General features: G+C 42.0%; 1 protein-coding gene across 2 annotated transcripts in view; it reads left to right on the forward strand.

Moving 5' to 3' along the window:
- The window catches only part of LOC137645836 (formylglycine-generating enzyme), a 147974-nt gene that overhangs the window by 118474 nt on the left and 10330 nt on the right, over positions 1–19170 (forward strand). For both annotated transcript variants that reach the window (XM_068378818.1, XM_068378817.1), the window contains exon 6: positions 4861–4934. In XM_068378818.1, coding sequence (XP_068234919.1) covers positions 4861–4934 — 74 coding nt within the window. The remainder of the gene's footprint in view (positions 1–4860; positions 4935–19170) is intronic.

Consider the following 19170-nt stretch of genomic DNA (forward strand, 5'->3'; position numbering starts at 1 on the left):
TCATAATCTATGCTTATGTTAACATTTATACATACTGAGCAACTGTTGGAGGAATATGACACTGTTTTGAAAAAATTAAGCATTGCAGAGTAATATGAGCAGTTGTTAAAATTACCATGAAAATATACAGTATTTGCTTTTCAACTTAAAAATACCAGTGGAAAACCAACTAATATATTTATCATTAAGACTACTGTAAATGTGAATTTATTTCCAAGTAAATCTTCATCTAGTACGTATTTAAACAGTTCTACTTTCTGGTGAATCTAAATCTAAAAATACACCTTCATATTAGGATTCAATTCAGAGATAACACCAGACTATTTTTGCAAACGCAACTTTACACGGACTTACACAATATACATCATTCTATTGTCATCTTCGACACTATCACTTGCAAAATAAGAATAATAGCATTCTACTGAACTTTTCAATATTACCTACTTAGATTTTCATGATAAAATTAATTCTGGGTCTCCCGAATCTTGATAATTACACAATATATAATGTATAGAAATCATAAAATCTGACACGTGATGAGCATAAATTATGTATGAAGGCCACAAAAGGAAAAGGAAAAGTCTTGATTGGAGTTATTAATTTCGTCATATTAGTGACCGCAACATACAATGAGAATGAATATACTGTATAGTACTGTACAAATAGATCATATTTATACAGGTGAATGGGATCCCATAGCTATCAAAATCTTGATAATTCCAGATAAATCATATTTTAAATAAGAGAATAATACTGTGTTAACAAAAAACAGACCAGGGTTTAGGTTTAAATTGTGACTTTTGGTACAGGCAATTAAAAAGGATTCAACAATATTTCTTTTGGCAGAGTTATTAACATAGATTATTTTACTCGTCTCTGACCTGTCGATTTTATAACTAGATCTTAGCCAGTGGGAGGCCAAAGCATTATTAAGAGATCCCCTAGAGGTGGCAATTTCATGCTGTTTTTCTTCTTCTTCTTTGTCTGCATCTCTTCCCACTTTTTATGCCATTTTATTCTGACAGGAATACCTTTGGATGTTTGGTATACAAAGGTGCTTCCGCATGCTTATCCTTTTCAAGCCACCCAACCAGGTTCTTTCAGGAAGGGCAGAAGCTGTAAAAAGGGAGAGAGGGAAATGCTGATGCCGGCTTGCTCCCTCTCCCGCTACCAAGAGTAAGGGAATACATGTCATGCCATAGGGCAGAGACATATGCCCAAACGTGTGTAGTGAGTATCATTTTGGGGAGTTACTTATTACCTTTTCAGAGCCATCAGTCCCCTCCGTATCTCCCTTATGGATAGAGTTCTCATCCAGTCTTCCAATATCACTGGAACCCCTAGCCTTGAGGACAGAGGTAGAAGGGATATTAGAGAAGAATGCACTCGAAGTTGTTTGAGACAAGTCTCCAAGCTTTTGGCGATTCCTGGTGAAGTCAACTGGGGTCTTGAGACCAGTCATCAACCTCTCTCTCCATTGAACTAGTTTTTTTGTCAAGCAAATTTCAGCATGGAAACAGTAGAGTCTGTGCTGTGTTCTATCAGAAAGGAGACTTCATTCATTCAGTGCACCTGAAGGATGCATACTTTGAAGTACCCGTGCACCAGTCCTCTCAAAAGTACCTTCGTTTTTCACTCTACAGTATGGTGTTCCAATTTAAGACTGTGTGCTTTGAGCTGTGTACTGCTCCTCAGGTGTTTACATTGGTAGCAGCTTGGGCCCACTTGCAAAGAATACGTCTGTTGATGTACAGTATCTTCACGATTGGCAGATCTTGGCTGGTCTTCAGTGAGCCAGTTTCTACAGGATCAAGATCAGGTTCTTACATTTTGTCACATCCTGGGGATTGTGGTAAACTGGGAGAAGTCAAATATTGTACTCAAGTTGAGGTGGAAGTACTTAGGCATGCTAATAGGCTCGGCAGTAGCGATTATCCTTCCATCAGGTGATGGCATAAGTAAACTCAAGGAGGATTACCAACAGAAACCCAGCTCAGCGCTGGCAGAGTCTTGTCGGCCACCTTTCTTCAATGGAGAAACTCGTTCCACACAGTTGCCTGCACCAGAGATCTCTTCAGGGGTGTTTTAGGATCACTGGTTAGCTGTCTGGGATCCCCCATTCCTTCATGTTCCAGTGGGGCAGAAGGTTTGGGACGATCTTATCTGGGGGCTGGATAAGGAAAACCTCACCAGGGTAGTACCACTCAACTCTACGCCACCAGACATGTATCTGTACATTTGAGCGACCTGGTCGTCTCAGGAATGTGGTTAAGAGAGGAATTGCATCTGCACATCAATGTCCTGGAAATGCAAGCAGCCTCTCTAGCCTTGCAAGCATTCCAAGAATGTTTGAGGAGGTACTCAATAGTGTTGATGAGTGACAACACAACCTTAGTGACTCTCATCAACAAAGCAAGGGGTGTTCGAAGCAGATGTATGCCTTGGTGGCATTCAACACTGTAGAGTTCTCAGCCAGGTATATTCCGGGCAAGGTGAATATACTAGTAGATACTCAATCACCAGGAGCAGGTTGTTGGGTCAAAGACATACCTACGTAGTAAAGAGGCTTCTTGCCGTGTGGGGTCCTTTGGGAATTGACCTGTTACCTATACGGTTAAACAAAAAGCTCCCCATGTTTTGTTCCCTCGTTCTAAACCCATTAGCAGTGTTTGAAGACACCTTCCAACATCTATGGGATCACTGGGACGCATACGCCTTTCCTCTGTTCAGCATGATCTGTCCGGTAATCAACTGGGGGTTGATTACACTAGTACTCAGGATGAGTTGGGCTTATGCAAAGTGGCATCCCGATCTGTTAGCACTTCTAGTTGGGGTCTCAAAGAGCACTGCACAGGAGATGCTTGGGTACTAGTGATAGTCCTTGGCAACTGTCAACCAGAGGGAATGGGCCATCTGCTATTGGTGTTATTGAACAATTAGAGTGAAGTAGTTAATCCCTTGAGTGAAGAAGAATTGTTTGGTTAGCTTAGTGTTGGCAGGGACACGAGGAAAGAGAAGAATATGTAAAGAATAGGCTAGACTATTACGTGTATGTGTAGGCAAAGGAAAATTGAGCTGTAACCAGAGAGGAATCCAATTTAAATACTTTTTCAATCACAGCAACCCTAGCGCAGATCGCAGATTTTCTCGTCCTCGTTTTCCAATAGAAGCACCTCTCAGTCTTGGTTGTCGAAGGCTACCGCTCAGCCTTGCACATGATCTTTTTACTGAACGGTATATGTAAATCTTGCCTCCTTGTGGGAGTTTTGCCCATCCCGGGGCCTCAGGCCTCCATACTGGGATATAATCCTCATTCTCAAGTCTCCTAGGCATACTCCATTCATGCATTTGAGAAGATCATCAGACAGAGAGCTTACTCTCGAGACTTTAATTTTGCTAGTATTATCATCAGCTAAGAGAATAGGCGAGTTGCACATTCTCTTATTTTTGTCACCCATGCTAAGGGGTGGAAGGAGGTCTCTTTTAGTTTTATTCCTGGCTTTGTGGCCAAATCCTGGAACCCGTTGGTGTAAAACCCCATTTGAGACACCTTCTTCATATCCTCTCTACCTGAAGCATTGGATGGTGATCGAGAAAAGATGCTTTTGTGTCCCGTTAGGGCACCATGGAGCCATCTGAAGACGACCTGACATATTAAACCTGAGTCTCATCAACTCTATTAGCACTGGCAGGGCTAAGAAAGAAGTATTTAGAAACACGATCTCTTTCTGGCCGTATGAGACGATCCGTGTAGCACACACCATGAGAGCTGATTCGTGGTCCCAGCTAGGACCAGAGCTCACAAAGTCAGGGCTATAGGCCTCTCTTAGAGGCTAGTGGTTTGTAAATGCCAGACCACCTCCACGGACTTTTACTTAAGGAGAATGCCCCCAACCCCTTGACACCTTTGTGCTTGGTTCTGTGGCAGCTACTCAAGTAGTTGTGTATGTAGCCCAGCTTCCACACTGGACAGGAAGCTTCTTGTCTATGGTAATGCTTAGATGCGAGTCTGGAATAAAAGGTCGAATGACTGTGTATTTTCCTTCATTTTTATTGTCGCCTCTCCCTCTCTTGTGGACAAAGTGGTCGAAAATGATACATGTTGAATCTAACCTTAATTTAAAGAAGTATCTCTCCCATCCTCCCTAATGAGGGAGAGGGTGGCATTTATACCAACCCATTGATCATCATACACTAGGTATATTATTCCACGCTGATAACCAGGTGCTATCAGTCAACTCATCCCTATGAGAGACAGATAGCAGGTTGTTGGACCATTTCCTTTGCTCCACTATGGAACCAGGTAGATTAACATTTCTAGGGAAGAAAAAGAACCAACCAGTTTGGTTTTGGGGGGACTTCCACTAAGCAGTGAGCTTCCCTATTTAAAGGATGAAAGGCTTGTATATGCCTTGGAACAAATAAAAAATTTTAAAAGTAATTTTTATATCCTAGCAATACAAGCCTGGATCCTTTGAATTAAACTTCCCTCCTCAACCACCCCTGAGCCAAAAGGTCAAAGTGACGATCTTCCAACAGGTGGAGGGATGGGGCTTCTCGTCCGCACTCACCGCCTGTTATTAACTACCTTACTAACAATTTCAGTGGCCATTCCAGCTCATGCTTAAAACATCTCACTATTTAAAGGACTCAGTTTTGCATACCTTGAAAAAAATACAGATTATTTCTAAAATTTGTTATATCTTGGCCATGGGCTTTACTTTATGAAATTTCTAGTTGTATATTTTGTTAATATTAGATTACCTTATATTTATTTTAAATACTCAAATATTAATTATTGATTGCTTACTTTTATATGGTTTACTTTATGATTAATCTATACTTATTTAAAATCTGCAGACTGGTCCTCGTTCTGGTAAAGATAAAGTGAAGAAAGGAGGTTCTTTCATGTGCACAAAAGATTACTGCTACAGGTATGATAATTTAACTGGTTTGTAATGTTCATTTTGTTTCATAACAAATTCATTGGTAATAAATGGCCCAGGAATCATAAGTAATAAAATTTTCAACTTCAGTACTGTACTACAAATCTTCTGAAAGGCAGAAAGAAGCTGGTTGTCATCGCATGTGTGGATAGATCCCAAGTTTTCATTATTTATCATGATTGGGGGGACACTTTTTCCAGGACTGAAGTACTAGAGATCACCACAATTCAGTTTTCTTTGTTATTTCTGTGTTCCTGAATTGCTTTTTATTTTTTTTGGTGGTTAGGAGCTCTGTAGCTTCTAAAGACTTATCTATTTAGGCTAGAACAGAAATAAAATACAACAGGATATACAAGGCCAAATTATCAATGTGCAATAATGGACTAGGTGTGTAATAGGGAGACCCATGTGTTCAGGCTTTGTAAAACCTGTTACAACACCACCTATGCTAAATTTGTTTGCTACCAGATAACACATTACCCTTTAAGGAACACTTTTTTTTTTTTTTTGGATGACTGCAATACCATCTAGGCATTTATTTATCATTGGAATTCCTCTTTTTCCAGTTGTTACTCAAGGAATTGGTTGCATTTTTATGCTACTCTTACCATTGAAGAAAAACAGAAAATATCACAGCTTATTCTGCCTCAACTTATAAACTAAGTATAATGGAATTGGATTTGTTCTTATGCTATATATAAAAACCTTTGTACATTAATTAGGGAGTATGTTTTCAGCACAAGCTGGATAGCCATTGAATCATTTAACGAGGTAGTTAAGAAACAGGTGGGAATGAGGGCAAGGAGCCCCATTCTCCCCCACATATCAAAAGCTCTTCACTTATGTTTTTTGCCACAATGAGTACAGATGTACTGTTACACCCTCAATCAAATTTTCATTTTCTTTCTCCTTCAGGAAATGAATGTTGTCTGTTGACTGCTATTATTGGAGCAAGAGACTCTCAAATGCAAGGATAAACATTATATATAATCTGGTTTTTATTAAACCAGGTGTGAATCCACATTCTTTCTGTGCCTCTTTCTAGGGGCATGATTGTTTGCAATCATCCTTTTGTGCCTTGTGTAGGTTGTGGCCTTCTATGCAGTATCAGTTGTATGCTTTGAAGGGGGGAAAGAGAGCTAAGGAGCCCTCAGAGCTATGTCGGAAGGATTTTCAGGTCCTGATGATGTATAGGGTTCCCACAGTGTTTGTTGTTTGGGATGATTCACCTAGGGGCAATCAGCATTGGTGACATATCCCCACTTCTAAAGACTATATCCTGTTTTCCCAACCTTGGATCTTGCTGTATTTAAGGTGGTCCACTCCGTTCTGTTAAGGGATGCTCCACTAGGTAGGTGTTCACTAGGGTCAGGTAGTGCTCCATTTCAGCAATCTGTAGGCAGTGCTCCACTACCATGAAGCTTTTTCTTGACTTTAGTTGCCATCTTGTTGCCTGATTTCTCTGTAGTAGAATGCCTTGGATCTTTCATCTGTTGGACCCTTTCAATTTTTGTAATATCATCTCATCGAATTAGTGGTGGTGCAATATGGGCCAGTCTATAAAGAGATGGTAAAGGTGTTGCCTTTAATGTGGCATTGATTATTCGATAGGCTCTATTAAGCTCTTGATTCACTTTATGGCATCTTCAACTACTGTATTTGGGACACTTTTAGAAGGAGTGCCTGATGTTCGACAGTTTCGTTTGCAGTTGTAAGGTGTAAAAATTCTGCCCCAGTGATTTGTTTCATATCAAATTCATCCTCCGTGTGCTGAGTAAAGTTCAGAACCTGACTGCAGCATGATCGACCTGGTCTGAAGCCTGCTTGGTTGGGTGATGAATTTCCTTTGATCTTTTGAGATATTCGTGCCATTATTATGCGTTCATATAATTCATAGGTGATGCATAACAGTGATATTTGCCTGTAACTTTTGGGCGACAAGGGGTATTCACCTGGTTTTAGCAATGCTACTACTTTAGCTCTTTTCCATATCCTTGGTGTTCGATAGGCTGTTGCACATTTATTGAATAGTGGAAGGAGTCATTCTTTTGTTCTATCATCAAAGTTTAGGGTCATCTCCACTATAATTCTATCTAATCTGGCTGCCTTCCAGGCTTTAGGAAATTTCATTGCCATGGTGAATGATGAGAAATTTTTGGTTACTCTCTGACAGCTTGTGCCATGTCCATTTTCATTTTTTTTAATTATCCCCTTTCTTTGTTATTTGGCTTTCCATTGAGTAGGAGTTAGTGAGTTACTTCATTAGTATTGACTGAAGCTGTTCTTAGCTGCCTTTAATCTTCAGAGTTGAGTTTTTCATGGTGGCCCACCCTTTTTTTTCTGATAAGAGTCAAATTGATGCTGGTTTTAGTTTCTTGTCAGCGCTGACATCTTTCATTGCTAAATGAATTAAGTAGAGTTTCTCCAAGCTCAATTGTATTGTTGACAAATGAATCTTCATTAAAATCTCTATGTATCTTTGGTATAGTTCTTAATATCTGCTTTTATATTATTTGAATAATTTCCCATTTTGTTTTGCATTACGTAAATCTGGGGATTTTGTGATTGGTCTCTCTAGGTCTGATGACAGACTTTATATCGATGGTCATGGGCTGCTGTTGAGATTTAGGAATTGGATTAGATATGGTCTTTGTAAAGGTTTGGTGGTGCTTGGAAGAGACAAAAGCCATGTCTGGGTTGTACCCTCTTCTCCAATGTGCACTTTGAAAGGATGCATCATCCTTTGTGTCGCATAAGATGGTGAGATCATGTGTTACAGCTCACTCCTCCACCGCCTCTCCATTATGGTAATTTTAGTCATAGCCCCTGATGGTATTGTGGCTGTTGAAGTCCCCTATAGTAAGGACTGCTTTGTTTTCAGGATGGTACATTTGAGGCCCTGCAAAGGGTGTAGATGGTTGTTTATAAACTGGCATGATGTTTGTGTTCAGAGTCTACCTGAAGGATCTCGAAGTCCCCCTTCAGAAAAATCTTGGTTATTTTTGATAATAGACTTGTCCTGAGCAAATATTGCACTTTCATGGGTTTGACTTATGTGGCAAATAATCAAGTGCATGTGTAGAATTCTAGGTAGGATGAAGTTTTTGTGGGTTTCTTGTAAGGATATTATGTCAGCATTTAGTGTGGCAAGTAGCTCTGCTTGTGATGCCGACAATCCTTCGGGATAATCCTTCGGAATTGAAACTGATTACTTTAAATTTTGCCATCTCTGCTCGTGGGCTAAGGGTTTATCCTTTTACCACCTTTGAGGCTTTAATGTAGTTCACATGTATGATTGCTGCTGCCCAGCGGAATCTGCATGGTCAGATGTAGATCTACAGGAAGCAAATGGTGGAGCCATCTATTGGATACACAAGTGGTGCAATAAGATATGATGATGAAAGCTAGAAAGATGTGATGTATTAATCAAAATTTTTAAAGTGGTATTAACTGCAACTTTCCAAGTAAGGGTGGTTCAAACTGGGACTGCCAAAACTCTCTCATTGTATACAGTATACTGCTTGTATCCATTACTTCAGCTTATTGCACTCTGTATTTAACTCTGTGGAGGAATCTGACTCATTTTAGGCCTTTCTTGTCCTCTCTGGCCACATTAATCCTGTTGGTGACATGCTCTCTCTTACATATATTCCATGTCAGTATCCCCTAGGTACTTGGCAGATCTCATTGATTTTATGGGACCCAGATAGGTGTTTTCTGTTTTTTTTTTTAAATTGAATATCCCCAGTGATACTTGTGTTCTACCATGCTGCTGATCTGTTATAAGTGTTGGAACTCAATGGATGTAGAGAGGTTGAATAACAGGAAATTCAAGTTCCTTTCTTTTTTAACTGTGATTATTATGAAATTTTTATCTTCTGGTTAATATATTTTCCTAGGGGGACTTATAGTATTTAGATTTCTAATATCCCAGGTGTTTTTGGATGTCATGGAGTTTAAATCAGCTTATTACCTCTCTTGCACAATGAACTTAGAAGACTTTTGATTTGATACAGTACATCCAATTTTTTTCATCCCTCAGTTGTGGCAGGTAAGTGTTGAGGGGGTGCCCATATTAGCCTCATCTTCTTTGTGTGAGCCACACTTTATTGAGTGAGATCCTTTCTTTAAATTGTTTCATGTTTTTATTAGATATTTTATGGTTCTGCTACAGGGCTGCTGTCAAATTCTCAACACTTTGATAGTACAAAGATTTGGTTTTACTGACTTCATTCTCTTTAAAGGTTGCCTACATATTTGCTCGGGTTTAAACTGTCATGCATTCTACAAGAAAGCCTTTCCTTCTTAGCTACATGGGCATATTTAAAATTGAAAATGAGGCAAAATTATGAGGTTTTAAAGATTAAAATGTATTTTTTACAGACTATTCATGGTCACTGGCTAGAAGAATACTTGGCCTAATGAAGGCTATTGTTTTTCTAATGTTTTGGAGTTGTTGACTAGGATTATGCATATGTATGCTGATGGGGTTGTATTAAAAGACTAACTCAATTTTTACAAATATTTTTTTATTTAGATCACCATATAGGTTATTGGTAAGCAGTTTGCATTTATAGGATAAATTTCAGTACCGCTATTAGCTATTAACAACTGTAAGTTCCTATTTTTAAATATTTAACTTAGCCGGTGAATATATAATAGCTGCTGCTCCAGCGGCTCGACAGAAAACACACACAAAAACTCGTGAGCGATCGCTATGAAGGTTGCGGGTGTGCCCACCAGCGCCAACTATCGGCCAGATACCGCATACAGTGAACCCTCGCTACTTCGCGGTTCGACCATCGCGGATTCACCACTTCGCGGATTTTTTCCATAACCCATATATATACAGTAATATATATATATATATATATATATATATATATATATATATATATATATATATATATATATATATATATATATATGCATGTATTTATGTATATATGTAGGTATGTATATGTGTATACATATAAATATATATATATATATATATATATATATATATATATATATATATATATATATATATATATATATATATATATATATATATATATATATATATATATATATATATATATATATATATATATATATATATATATATATATATATATATATATATATATATATATATATACACACACACACACACACACACACACATATATATATATATATATATATATATATATATATATATATATATATATATATATATATATATATATATATATATATATATATATATATATCTAAAGTAGGAAGATGTGATGTAGTTCTAAGGGAAAAGTATGGGAAATATGTCTGGGTAATAAGCAAAGCTCTACCTCCAGTTTGTTTCTACATTATGATCAGAGATAAATGTAAACAAAACATTGGTTGCCATTTTTTATCGTGCTTTTTAGCATGTTTAGGAAATGCATGATATAAAATCACCTTTAATATTTGTGCCTGTTTTAGTTTAGGGTACTGTAGTACATGCATTAGGTGTTCTGTACATTAAAGGGTAGTTTGTTAACAGTACTACGTACAAGGGAAGGTTTTAAAAGTCTGAATATACTTGTTGAATAAGTAGGTAAATATGGTGTCACTACTTCGCGGATTTTCACCTATCGCGGCCGCGACTGGAACCTATCTACCGCGATAAATGAGGGTTCACTGTATACATGTAAACAGACCCAATTTTTTCTCTGTCGGCCTTAACGACAAGACGTATCAATACTCGCTGTATAACCTGGAGTTTTCTCAACATATTTGGTGAAGTACTTCCTTTTGGTTTGAGCTTTCGCAGTGCAGGTGTTTTATCTTCAACTTAAATCTTGAACTCGTTTTTGGATAGATTTAATTTTTGATGACTTTGGATTGTTTTTTGGACTTTCTTTGACTTTTAAATGGCCGACCCTTCCCTTAGTACGGAAGTGTGTTTTAGGCTTTTAGCAATTATCTTATCACGTTATAAATTAATTATAGATTTTCCTCTATATATTTTATATCTCAACCGCCTTTATTAGGCCTCTTCGATTAGCTTTCCATTTATAATAAATATCAAGATAAATTTTAATGATTTGTTTATATGCGACCTTTCCTGAGAGTAGGCGGTCCTAACTTGGAAACCGAAGTTAAACAACGTTGAGCCCTTTCAATCGTAAATAACTTTTACAGAGCAAATGATTTAAAACTTATTAAATGAATATTTTTTAGTAGATATTTTATGAAAGATTTTCTTTGAATAGTCTTCGTACTGTTTCAAAGATGAACTAACGTTTAGTTTATTTATGCTACGCAGTTTGCGCTCTATCGTTACGATAGAGAGAGAGAGTATCACGGTTTCAGTTTGCAGAAAGAGTAAATCGATTCTGACGTTTTGTTCATTCTTCTTTCAGAGCTTAAATGTTTTAAATACTATTTTTCAATATTAAACTTAGCCGGTGATCATATAAGCTGTCAGCTCTGCTGCCCGACAGAAAAACCTAAGGACAAAATACGCCAGCGATCGCTATACAGGTAGGGGGTGTACATCAACAGCGCCATCTGTCGAGCAGGTACTCAAGTACTTCCAGTAAACAAAGAACCAATTTTCTCTCTGTCGTGCCACCGGCAAGACCTACTAAATATGCTGTTGCTTACTGGATTGATTTTCACAGATTTTGGTGAAGAACTCATTTCTAGTTATTAGCTTTCGCTTTGCAGAGGTTATCTTCAATACTTCCTTGCATTCTTTGATTGAATTTGGATTATTTGTTGACGACTTGGATAGATTTTGAATCCCCCCTTTGACTAATTCAAGATGTCTGACCCTTCTCAAGTCCCTAAATACAGGAAGTGTAGTGCTAGGGACTGTTCAAGGCGTCTTCCGAAGGCCTCTATCGATCCGCACACCATTTGTTCCAATTGTCGGGGTAAAACCTGTCAATTGGAAAATCGATGTGAGGAATGCGTTGGGCTTTCGGAATTCGATTTTCTCGAATTCCTGAAATATTCACGTAGGCTAGAGAGAGATAGAGTCAGGAGAAGTTCATCTCGCTCCGTTGATTTTTCCTCTCCCCATGCCCCACAACCTATTCCTTCCCCTGTAGTGGTTGCTCCTGATCCCCCTTCTAGCACTCAACAACCTTCGATGGCAGATATGATGCGTGCCATCCAGGCTCTTGGTGAGAGAGTCGAGTCATTGGCGAGTGACCGTAACCAACTCATGGCAGACGTCAAGGAGTTGAAGGGTAAGAGTGCAGTGGGTAGTGACAAAGTGAGTGGTAGTGTTGTGAAAAGTGTTAGTGTTGCGCTTGAGGGTGCGTCTGTTCGTGCCTGTCGTCCTCCCAGTCCGGGACCTCTTGCAAGCTCCCAAGCCCAGGGGAGAAGCAATGTCGTACGACCAAAGGGTTCGACAGGCTTTAATCAGCGGACAGACGTTCCCTCCGTGGTTTCGGACGTATCTTGCCAAGATCGCCCCACCCACAAGAAGACGAGAGAGCCCATTTATTCCTCGTCTGCGGAAGATGTTTCGCGTAAGAAACGATGGACCAAGGTCTAACGGCCTCTCAAACGCAAGGTCCCTTCCGCGCAAGTCCAACGGCCCAGTTGTAGCCACTGGGTCAGTTCGGACTCGCTGCAGTCTTCTGATGACTGCTCACATCCCAAGAGAGGCAAAGCGGTACCGCAACAGGCAGTAACACCGTCTGTTGCCGCACCTGCTGCTGTAGACCCTAAGTGGTCTTTGCTGCAGTCTATGCAGACGCAGTTAACATCGTTAATGCAGGACTTTCGTGCGGAGAAGGTTGACGCTGCACCCGTTAGCCTACAACCAACCACGGTTGTGCGTCCAGTAGACGCTGAGGCTACCTTCTCCCGCACTCCAGCTGTGAGAGTCCCGCCACCCATGCGCAGTGTACCCTGCCAGCCGCATGTTGACATTCAGCGACGCACGGAACCCTCCGTTGACGTTCGCGAGTTACCACAACAACAGGAGGGTGGAGTTAAGTTGTTTTGTTTTGACGCTATGCGTCAACCTCCGCAACCCACTGTGGTTACCACTACTCGCCCACAGCAGACTAGACAGTCAGGAGTAGAAGCTTTGCGCCCCCGCGCAGCTATGGTTGTTGCCAGCTCACAGACTGGCCAACAGTTCCATGACGTTGCGTCCAGTGCAGTCACGCATGCACCCGTGCTGCCGGACTCAGCTGACCAGCTAATTCCTACTCCTTTGCCGCTTCCTCCTCAGCATTCAGACGATGGACTCTTTGATGATGACGACGCTGCACACCTTGATGACCCGCACACGGACATCGACGAACCCAAGACCACGCCTCCCTCCTTGGACTTTAGGAAAGTGCTTGCACTGTTCAAGGATATGTATCCTGATCAGTTTGTTTCTGCAGCACCACGCTCTCCTCCCTCTGAGTTCGCTTTAGGCACGCAGTCATCCGCGCCTGCCTTTACGAAGCTCGTCCTCGCCCGCTCGTCCAAGAGAGCTTTAAGAGTGTTGGGAGATTGGTTGCAGTCCAAAAAGCACCTTGGGAAGACAGCTTTCATGTTTCCCCCTGCCAAACTCGCTTCCAGATCGAGCGTCTGGTATGCCACGGGAGAAGTTCTCGGCTTGGGAGTTCCTGCCTCTGCCCAGGGCGATTTCTCAAGTCTTGTAGACTCTCCCCGCAGGCTGGCCATGAGACGCTCCAAGATTTGTTGGACTCCTTCAGATTTAGACCATCTGATGAAAGGAGTATTCAGAGCATTCGAAGTGTTTAACTTTTTGGATTGGTGTTTGGGAGCGTTGAGCAGGAAGACCTCCCCTTCTGACAAGGAAACTTCCATGCTCATTATGTCCTGCATGGACAAGGCCATACGGGACGGTTCCAGTGAGCTTGCGGCTTCGTTTGTTTCCGGGGTCCTCAAGAAACGGGAACACCTTTGCTCCTTCTTGTCAGCTGGAGTAACTCAATGTCAGAGATCGGAGCTTATGTTTGCGCCTCTCTTGAAGTGCCTCTTCCCTGAGGAGTTGATCAAGGAGATTGCTGCCTCCTTGATTCAAAAAGACACGCATGACCTGGTTGCGTCATCTGCACGCAAAGCCACCCCTTTGCCTACCGTGCCTAGACCCAGGATGGATACTCCAGCGTCAAGATTCATTCCGCCCTTTCGTGGCAGAGCCTCCAGCAGAGGAGGTGCTCGTGCCGAAGGTAAACGTGGGAGCAAGAAGAAAGGTACCAAGTCCTTTAGAGGCAGAGTCTGACTGCCACCTTCTTCAGACAGCAGTGGGAGCCAGGCTCAAGAACTACTGGCAGGCCTGGGAGAACAGGGGCGCAGATGCACAATCTGTGAAGTTGCTCAGAGAAGGGTACAAGATCCCATTCTTGCGCAAGCCCCCTCTAGCAACAACTCCCATCGACCTCTCTCCCAGGTACAGAGAGGAGGACAAGAGACTAGCTTTGAAGCAAGAGGTGTCTCTCTTACTACAAAAGGGAGCAGTAGTCAAAGTCCGGGACCATCAATCCCCGAGCTTCTACAACCGTCTCTTCTTAGTGGTAAAGAAGACAGGAGGGTCGAGACCGGTGCTAGACGTCAGTGCTCTGAATGTCTTTGTCACAAAGCAGACGTTCGCCATGGAGACGACAAAGTCGGTTCTAGCATCGGTCAGGAAGGAAGACTGGATGGTCTCTTTAGACCTCAAGGACGCTTACTTTCACGTCCCCATCCACCCAGATTCCCAACCTTTTCTAAGGTTCGTTTACGGGAAGGTTGTCTACCAATTTCAAGCCCTGTGCTTTGGCCTAAGCACGGCGCCTCTTGTTTTTACGAAACTGATGAGGAATATTGCCAAATTCCTGCATTTAGCAGACATCAGAGCCTCCCTCTATTTGGACGTCTGGCTTCTAAGAGCTTCGTCAAGTCGTCGCTGTCTGGAGAATCTAAAGTGGACTCTAGATCTGACCAAGGAATTGGGTCTCCTGGTCAATATGGAAAAGTCCCAACTGGTCCCATCCCAAACTATAGTGTACCTAGGGATGGAGATTCAGAGTCAAGCTTTTCGGGCTTTTCCGTCGGCCCCCAGAATAAGTCAAGCCCAAGAATGCATCCAGAACATGCTAAAGAAGGGCCGATGTTCAGTCAGACAGTGGATGAGTCTGATAGGGACGCTTTCATCACTGGACCAGTTCATTGCGTTAGGGAGACTGCACCTCCGACCCCTTCAATTTCACCTAGCTGTTCACTGGAGAAAGGACAAGACGCTAGAAGCGGTCTCGATCCCTATTTCCGAGAAGATGAGGTCATCTCTGACTTGGTGGAAGGACAACATCAACCTCAGAGAGGGTCTGCCCCTGGCTGTTCAGACTCCCAACCACGTTCTCTTCTCGGACGCATCGGACACGGGCTGGGGTGCGACATTAGACGGTCGGGAATGCTCGGGCACTTGGAACTCGGAGCAAAGAACGTTACATATCAACTGCAAGGAGCTACTGGCAGTTCATCTGGCCTTGAGAAGCTTCAAGTCCCTCCTTCTAGGCAAGGTGGTGGAGGTGAACTCCGACAACACCACGGCCTTGGCGTACATCTCCAAGCAAGGAGGGACCCATTCTATGACGTTGTACGAGATCGCAAGGGACCTCCTCACCTGGTCAAGAGATCTAAACCTGTCTCTAGTAACGAGGTTCATTCAAGGCAACATGAATGTCATGGCGGACCGCCTCAGTCGGAAGGGTCAAATCATCCCAACAGAATGGACCCTTCACAAGAATGTATGCAAGAGACTATGGGCCATGTGGGGCCAACCTACTATAGATCTATTTGCAACCTCGATGACCAAGAGGCTCCCAAATTATTGTTCGCCAATCCCGGACCCAGCAGCAGTTCATATAGATGCTTTTCTTCTGGATTGGTCCCATCTAGACCTTTATGCATTCCCCCCGTTCAAGATTGTCAACAAGGTACTGCAGAAGTTCGCCTCTCACGAAGGGACAAGGTTGACGTTGGTTGCTCCCCTCTGGCCCGCGAGAGAATGGTTCACCGAGGTACTGCAATGGCTAGTGGACGTTCCCAGAACTCTTCCTCTAAGAGTGGACCTTCTACGTCAGCCACACGTAAAGAAGGTACACCCAGGCCTCCACACTCTTCGTCTGACTGCCTTCAGACTATCGAAAGACTCTCGAGAGCTAGAGGCTTTTCGAAGGAGGCAGCCAGGGCGATTGCTAGAGCAAGGAGGACATCCACTCTTAGAGTCTACCAGTCGAAGTGGGAAGTCTTCCGAAGCTGGTGCAAGTCTGTATCAGTATCCTCAACCAGTACCTCTGTAACTCAGATAGCTGACTTCCTTTTATACCTGAGGAAGGAAAGATCTCTTTCAGCTCCCACGATCAAGGGTTACAGAAGCATGTTGGCAGCAGTCTTCCGTCACAGAGGCTTAGATCTTTCCAACAACAAAGATCTACAGGACCTCCTTAAGTCTTTGGAGACCTCGAAGGAGCGTCGTTTGGCCACACCAGGTTGGAATTTAGACGTGGTACTAAGATTCCTTATGTCAGAAAGGTTCGAGCCACTACAATCAGCCTCCTTTAAAGATCTCACTTTAAAGACTCTTTTCCTCGTCTGCTTAGCAACAGCTAAAAGAGTCAGTGAGATACACGCCTTCAGCAGGAACATCGGATTTTCATCTGAAACGGCTACATGTTCCTTACAGCTTGGTTTTCTAGCCAAAAACGAACTACCTTCTCGTCCTTGGCCTAAATCGTTCGATATTCCAAGCCTTTCTAACTTGGTTGGAAATGAACTAGAAAGAGTCTTATGCCCTGTTAGAGCTCTTAAGTTCTATTTAAGACGAACTAAACCTTTACGAGGACAGTCAGAAGCTTTATGGTGTGCTATTAAGAAACCTTCTTTACCTATGTCGAAGAATGCAGTTTCCTATTATATCAGACTGTTGATTCGAGAAGCCCACTCCCATCTGAATGAGGAAGACCATGCTTTGCTGAAGGTAAGGACACATGAAGTTAGAGCTGTCGCAACTTCAGTAGCCTTCAAACAAAATAGATCTCTGCAGAGTATAATGGACGCAACCTATTGGAGAAGCAAGTCAGTGTTCGCGTCTTTTTATCTTAAAGATGTTCAGTCTCTTTACGAGAACTGCTACACCCTGGGACCATTCGTAGCAGCGAGTGCAGTAGTGGGTGAGGGCTCAACCACTACATTCCCCTAATTCCATAACCTTTTTAATCTTTCTCTTGAAATGTTTTTTACTGTTGTTCTTGGGTTGTCCGGGAGGCTAAGAAGCCTTTCGCATCCTGGTTGATTTGGCGGGTGGTCAAATTCTTTTCTTGAGAAGCGCCTAGATTAGAAGTTTTGATGAGGTCCTTTAGTATGGGTTGCAAACCTTGATACTTCAGCTCCTAGGAGTCGCTCAGCATCCTATGAGGATCGCAAGGCTCAGTAAGGAAGACGTACTTAAAAAGGCAGAGTAATTGTTCAAGTCGACTTCCTTACCAGGTACTTATTTATTTTATGTTTGTTATTTTGAATAACTGCTAAAATGAAATACAAAATACTTAGCTCATAATAATGTAAACATGTAATGCTGGTCTCTACCCACCCCCCTGGGTGTGAATCAGCTTATATGATCACCGGCTAAGTTTAATATTGAAAAATGTTATTTTTATTAGTAAAATAAATTTTTGAATATACTTACCCGGTGATCATATATTAAAGGACCCTCCCTTCCTCCCCCATAGAGACCCAGTGGACCGAGGAGAAAATTGGTTCTTTGTTTACTGGAAGTACTTGAGTACCTGCTCGACAGATGGCGCTGTTGATGTACACCCCCTACCTGTATAGCGATCGCTGGCTTATTTTGTCCTTAGGTTTTTCTGTCGGGCAGCAGAGCTGACAGCTTATATGATCACCGGGTAAGTATATTCAAAAATTTATTTTACTAATAAAAATAACATTTTAAAGGAACTTTTTAATTGAAAAACCTTTCAGTTTTTTCCTTTGGTCAAATAACCTGTTTATTGACGAAAGGTAAGTGGGCTCTTCTCTTCGGTGCGAAATCAAGAGAGAGAGAGAGAGAGAGATAGAGACGGAGAGAGAGAGAGGAGAGAGAACGTTCCGATCTTTATTCTCGTCCCAAGCGAGTAACGTTCTCGAGTCAGTTTTTTACTCTCGTCCCTAGTCTTTGTACGGGGAGAAAGGATAAAACGTTTTTAGTTTTTATTCTCGTCCCAAGGCACTGTACGGTGAGAGATTGAAAACGTAGTTTTGAATGAACTAGTGTTTAGTCTCCTTCCCAGCCACTGATCTTTTTATCTTAGAATATGTTTGCTTTTTTTTTTTGCTTGTATTAATGTGCTTACTTTATACGACTGATTTCGCAATTATAACCTTTTGATGAGGGTAGAATTGCATGCTTCAGGTAGATATCAGTTTTATTCATACCTAATGTGAATTGTTAAAAAATTCGATTTCAGTGAAATAAGTGCAAAACAGAAAATCGTAGTGATAAAGAGATAATTGCGCAAAGTGTTATCAGTGTTGCGACCGAGGGTTCGTCTGTTCGTGCCTGTCGTTCGCCTAGTCCGAGACCTCTTGCAAGCTCCCAAGCCCAGGGGAGAAGTAATGTCGTACGACTTATGGGTTCGAGAGGACTTGATCAGCGAACAGACGTTCCCTCTATGGTTTCAGGCGTGTCTCATCAACACCGCCCCTACCATAAGACGAGTAAGACGATTTTCTCCTCGTCATCCGAAGGCTTTTCGCATAAGAAACCGTGGAACAAGGTTTCGAGGCCCTTTAAGCGAAAGTCAGTCCTTTCAGGACAGGTCCAGCGTCCTGGTTTTAACTATTAGGACAGCTCTGACCCTATGCAGTCATCGGAAGACTGCTCGCCGCCTAAACAAAAGCGTAACACAGGCTCCGAGAGTCTTTTTGTAGGCAAGGTTTTGCAGTCACAGACGTTACCCTCGTCTCTTACCGCAACCATTCCCGTTGATCCTAAATGGGTTGTACGGCAAGACATGCAGAATAAGCTTGCCTCTCTTATGGAGGACTATTCTGCTGAACAGGTTCACGATGATCCTCGCCGCTTAGCTGATCGAGATCCTGGCCGTCAGCCGCCCAAACGAACCTTTGCTCGTCCTGTTGACGTTGACGTTACAAAGTCACGTCAGTCACGTTTTGTAGAGCCTCACTCGATGCAGTCCAGTGTTGACTTTCAGCCGCTTGTGGACGTTCAGCCGCTGCC

Source organism: Palaemon carinicauda, chromosome 8, assembly GCF_036898095.1.
Source record: "Palaemon carinicauda isolate YSFRI2023 chromosome 8, ASM3689809v2, whole genome shotgun sequence".
NCBI lineage: Eukaryota > Metazoa > Arthropoda > Malacostraca > Decapoda > Palaemonidae > Palaemon > Palaemon carinicauda.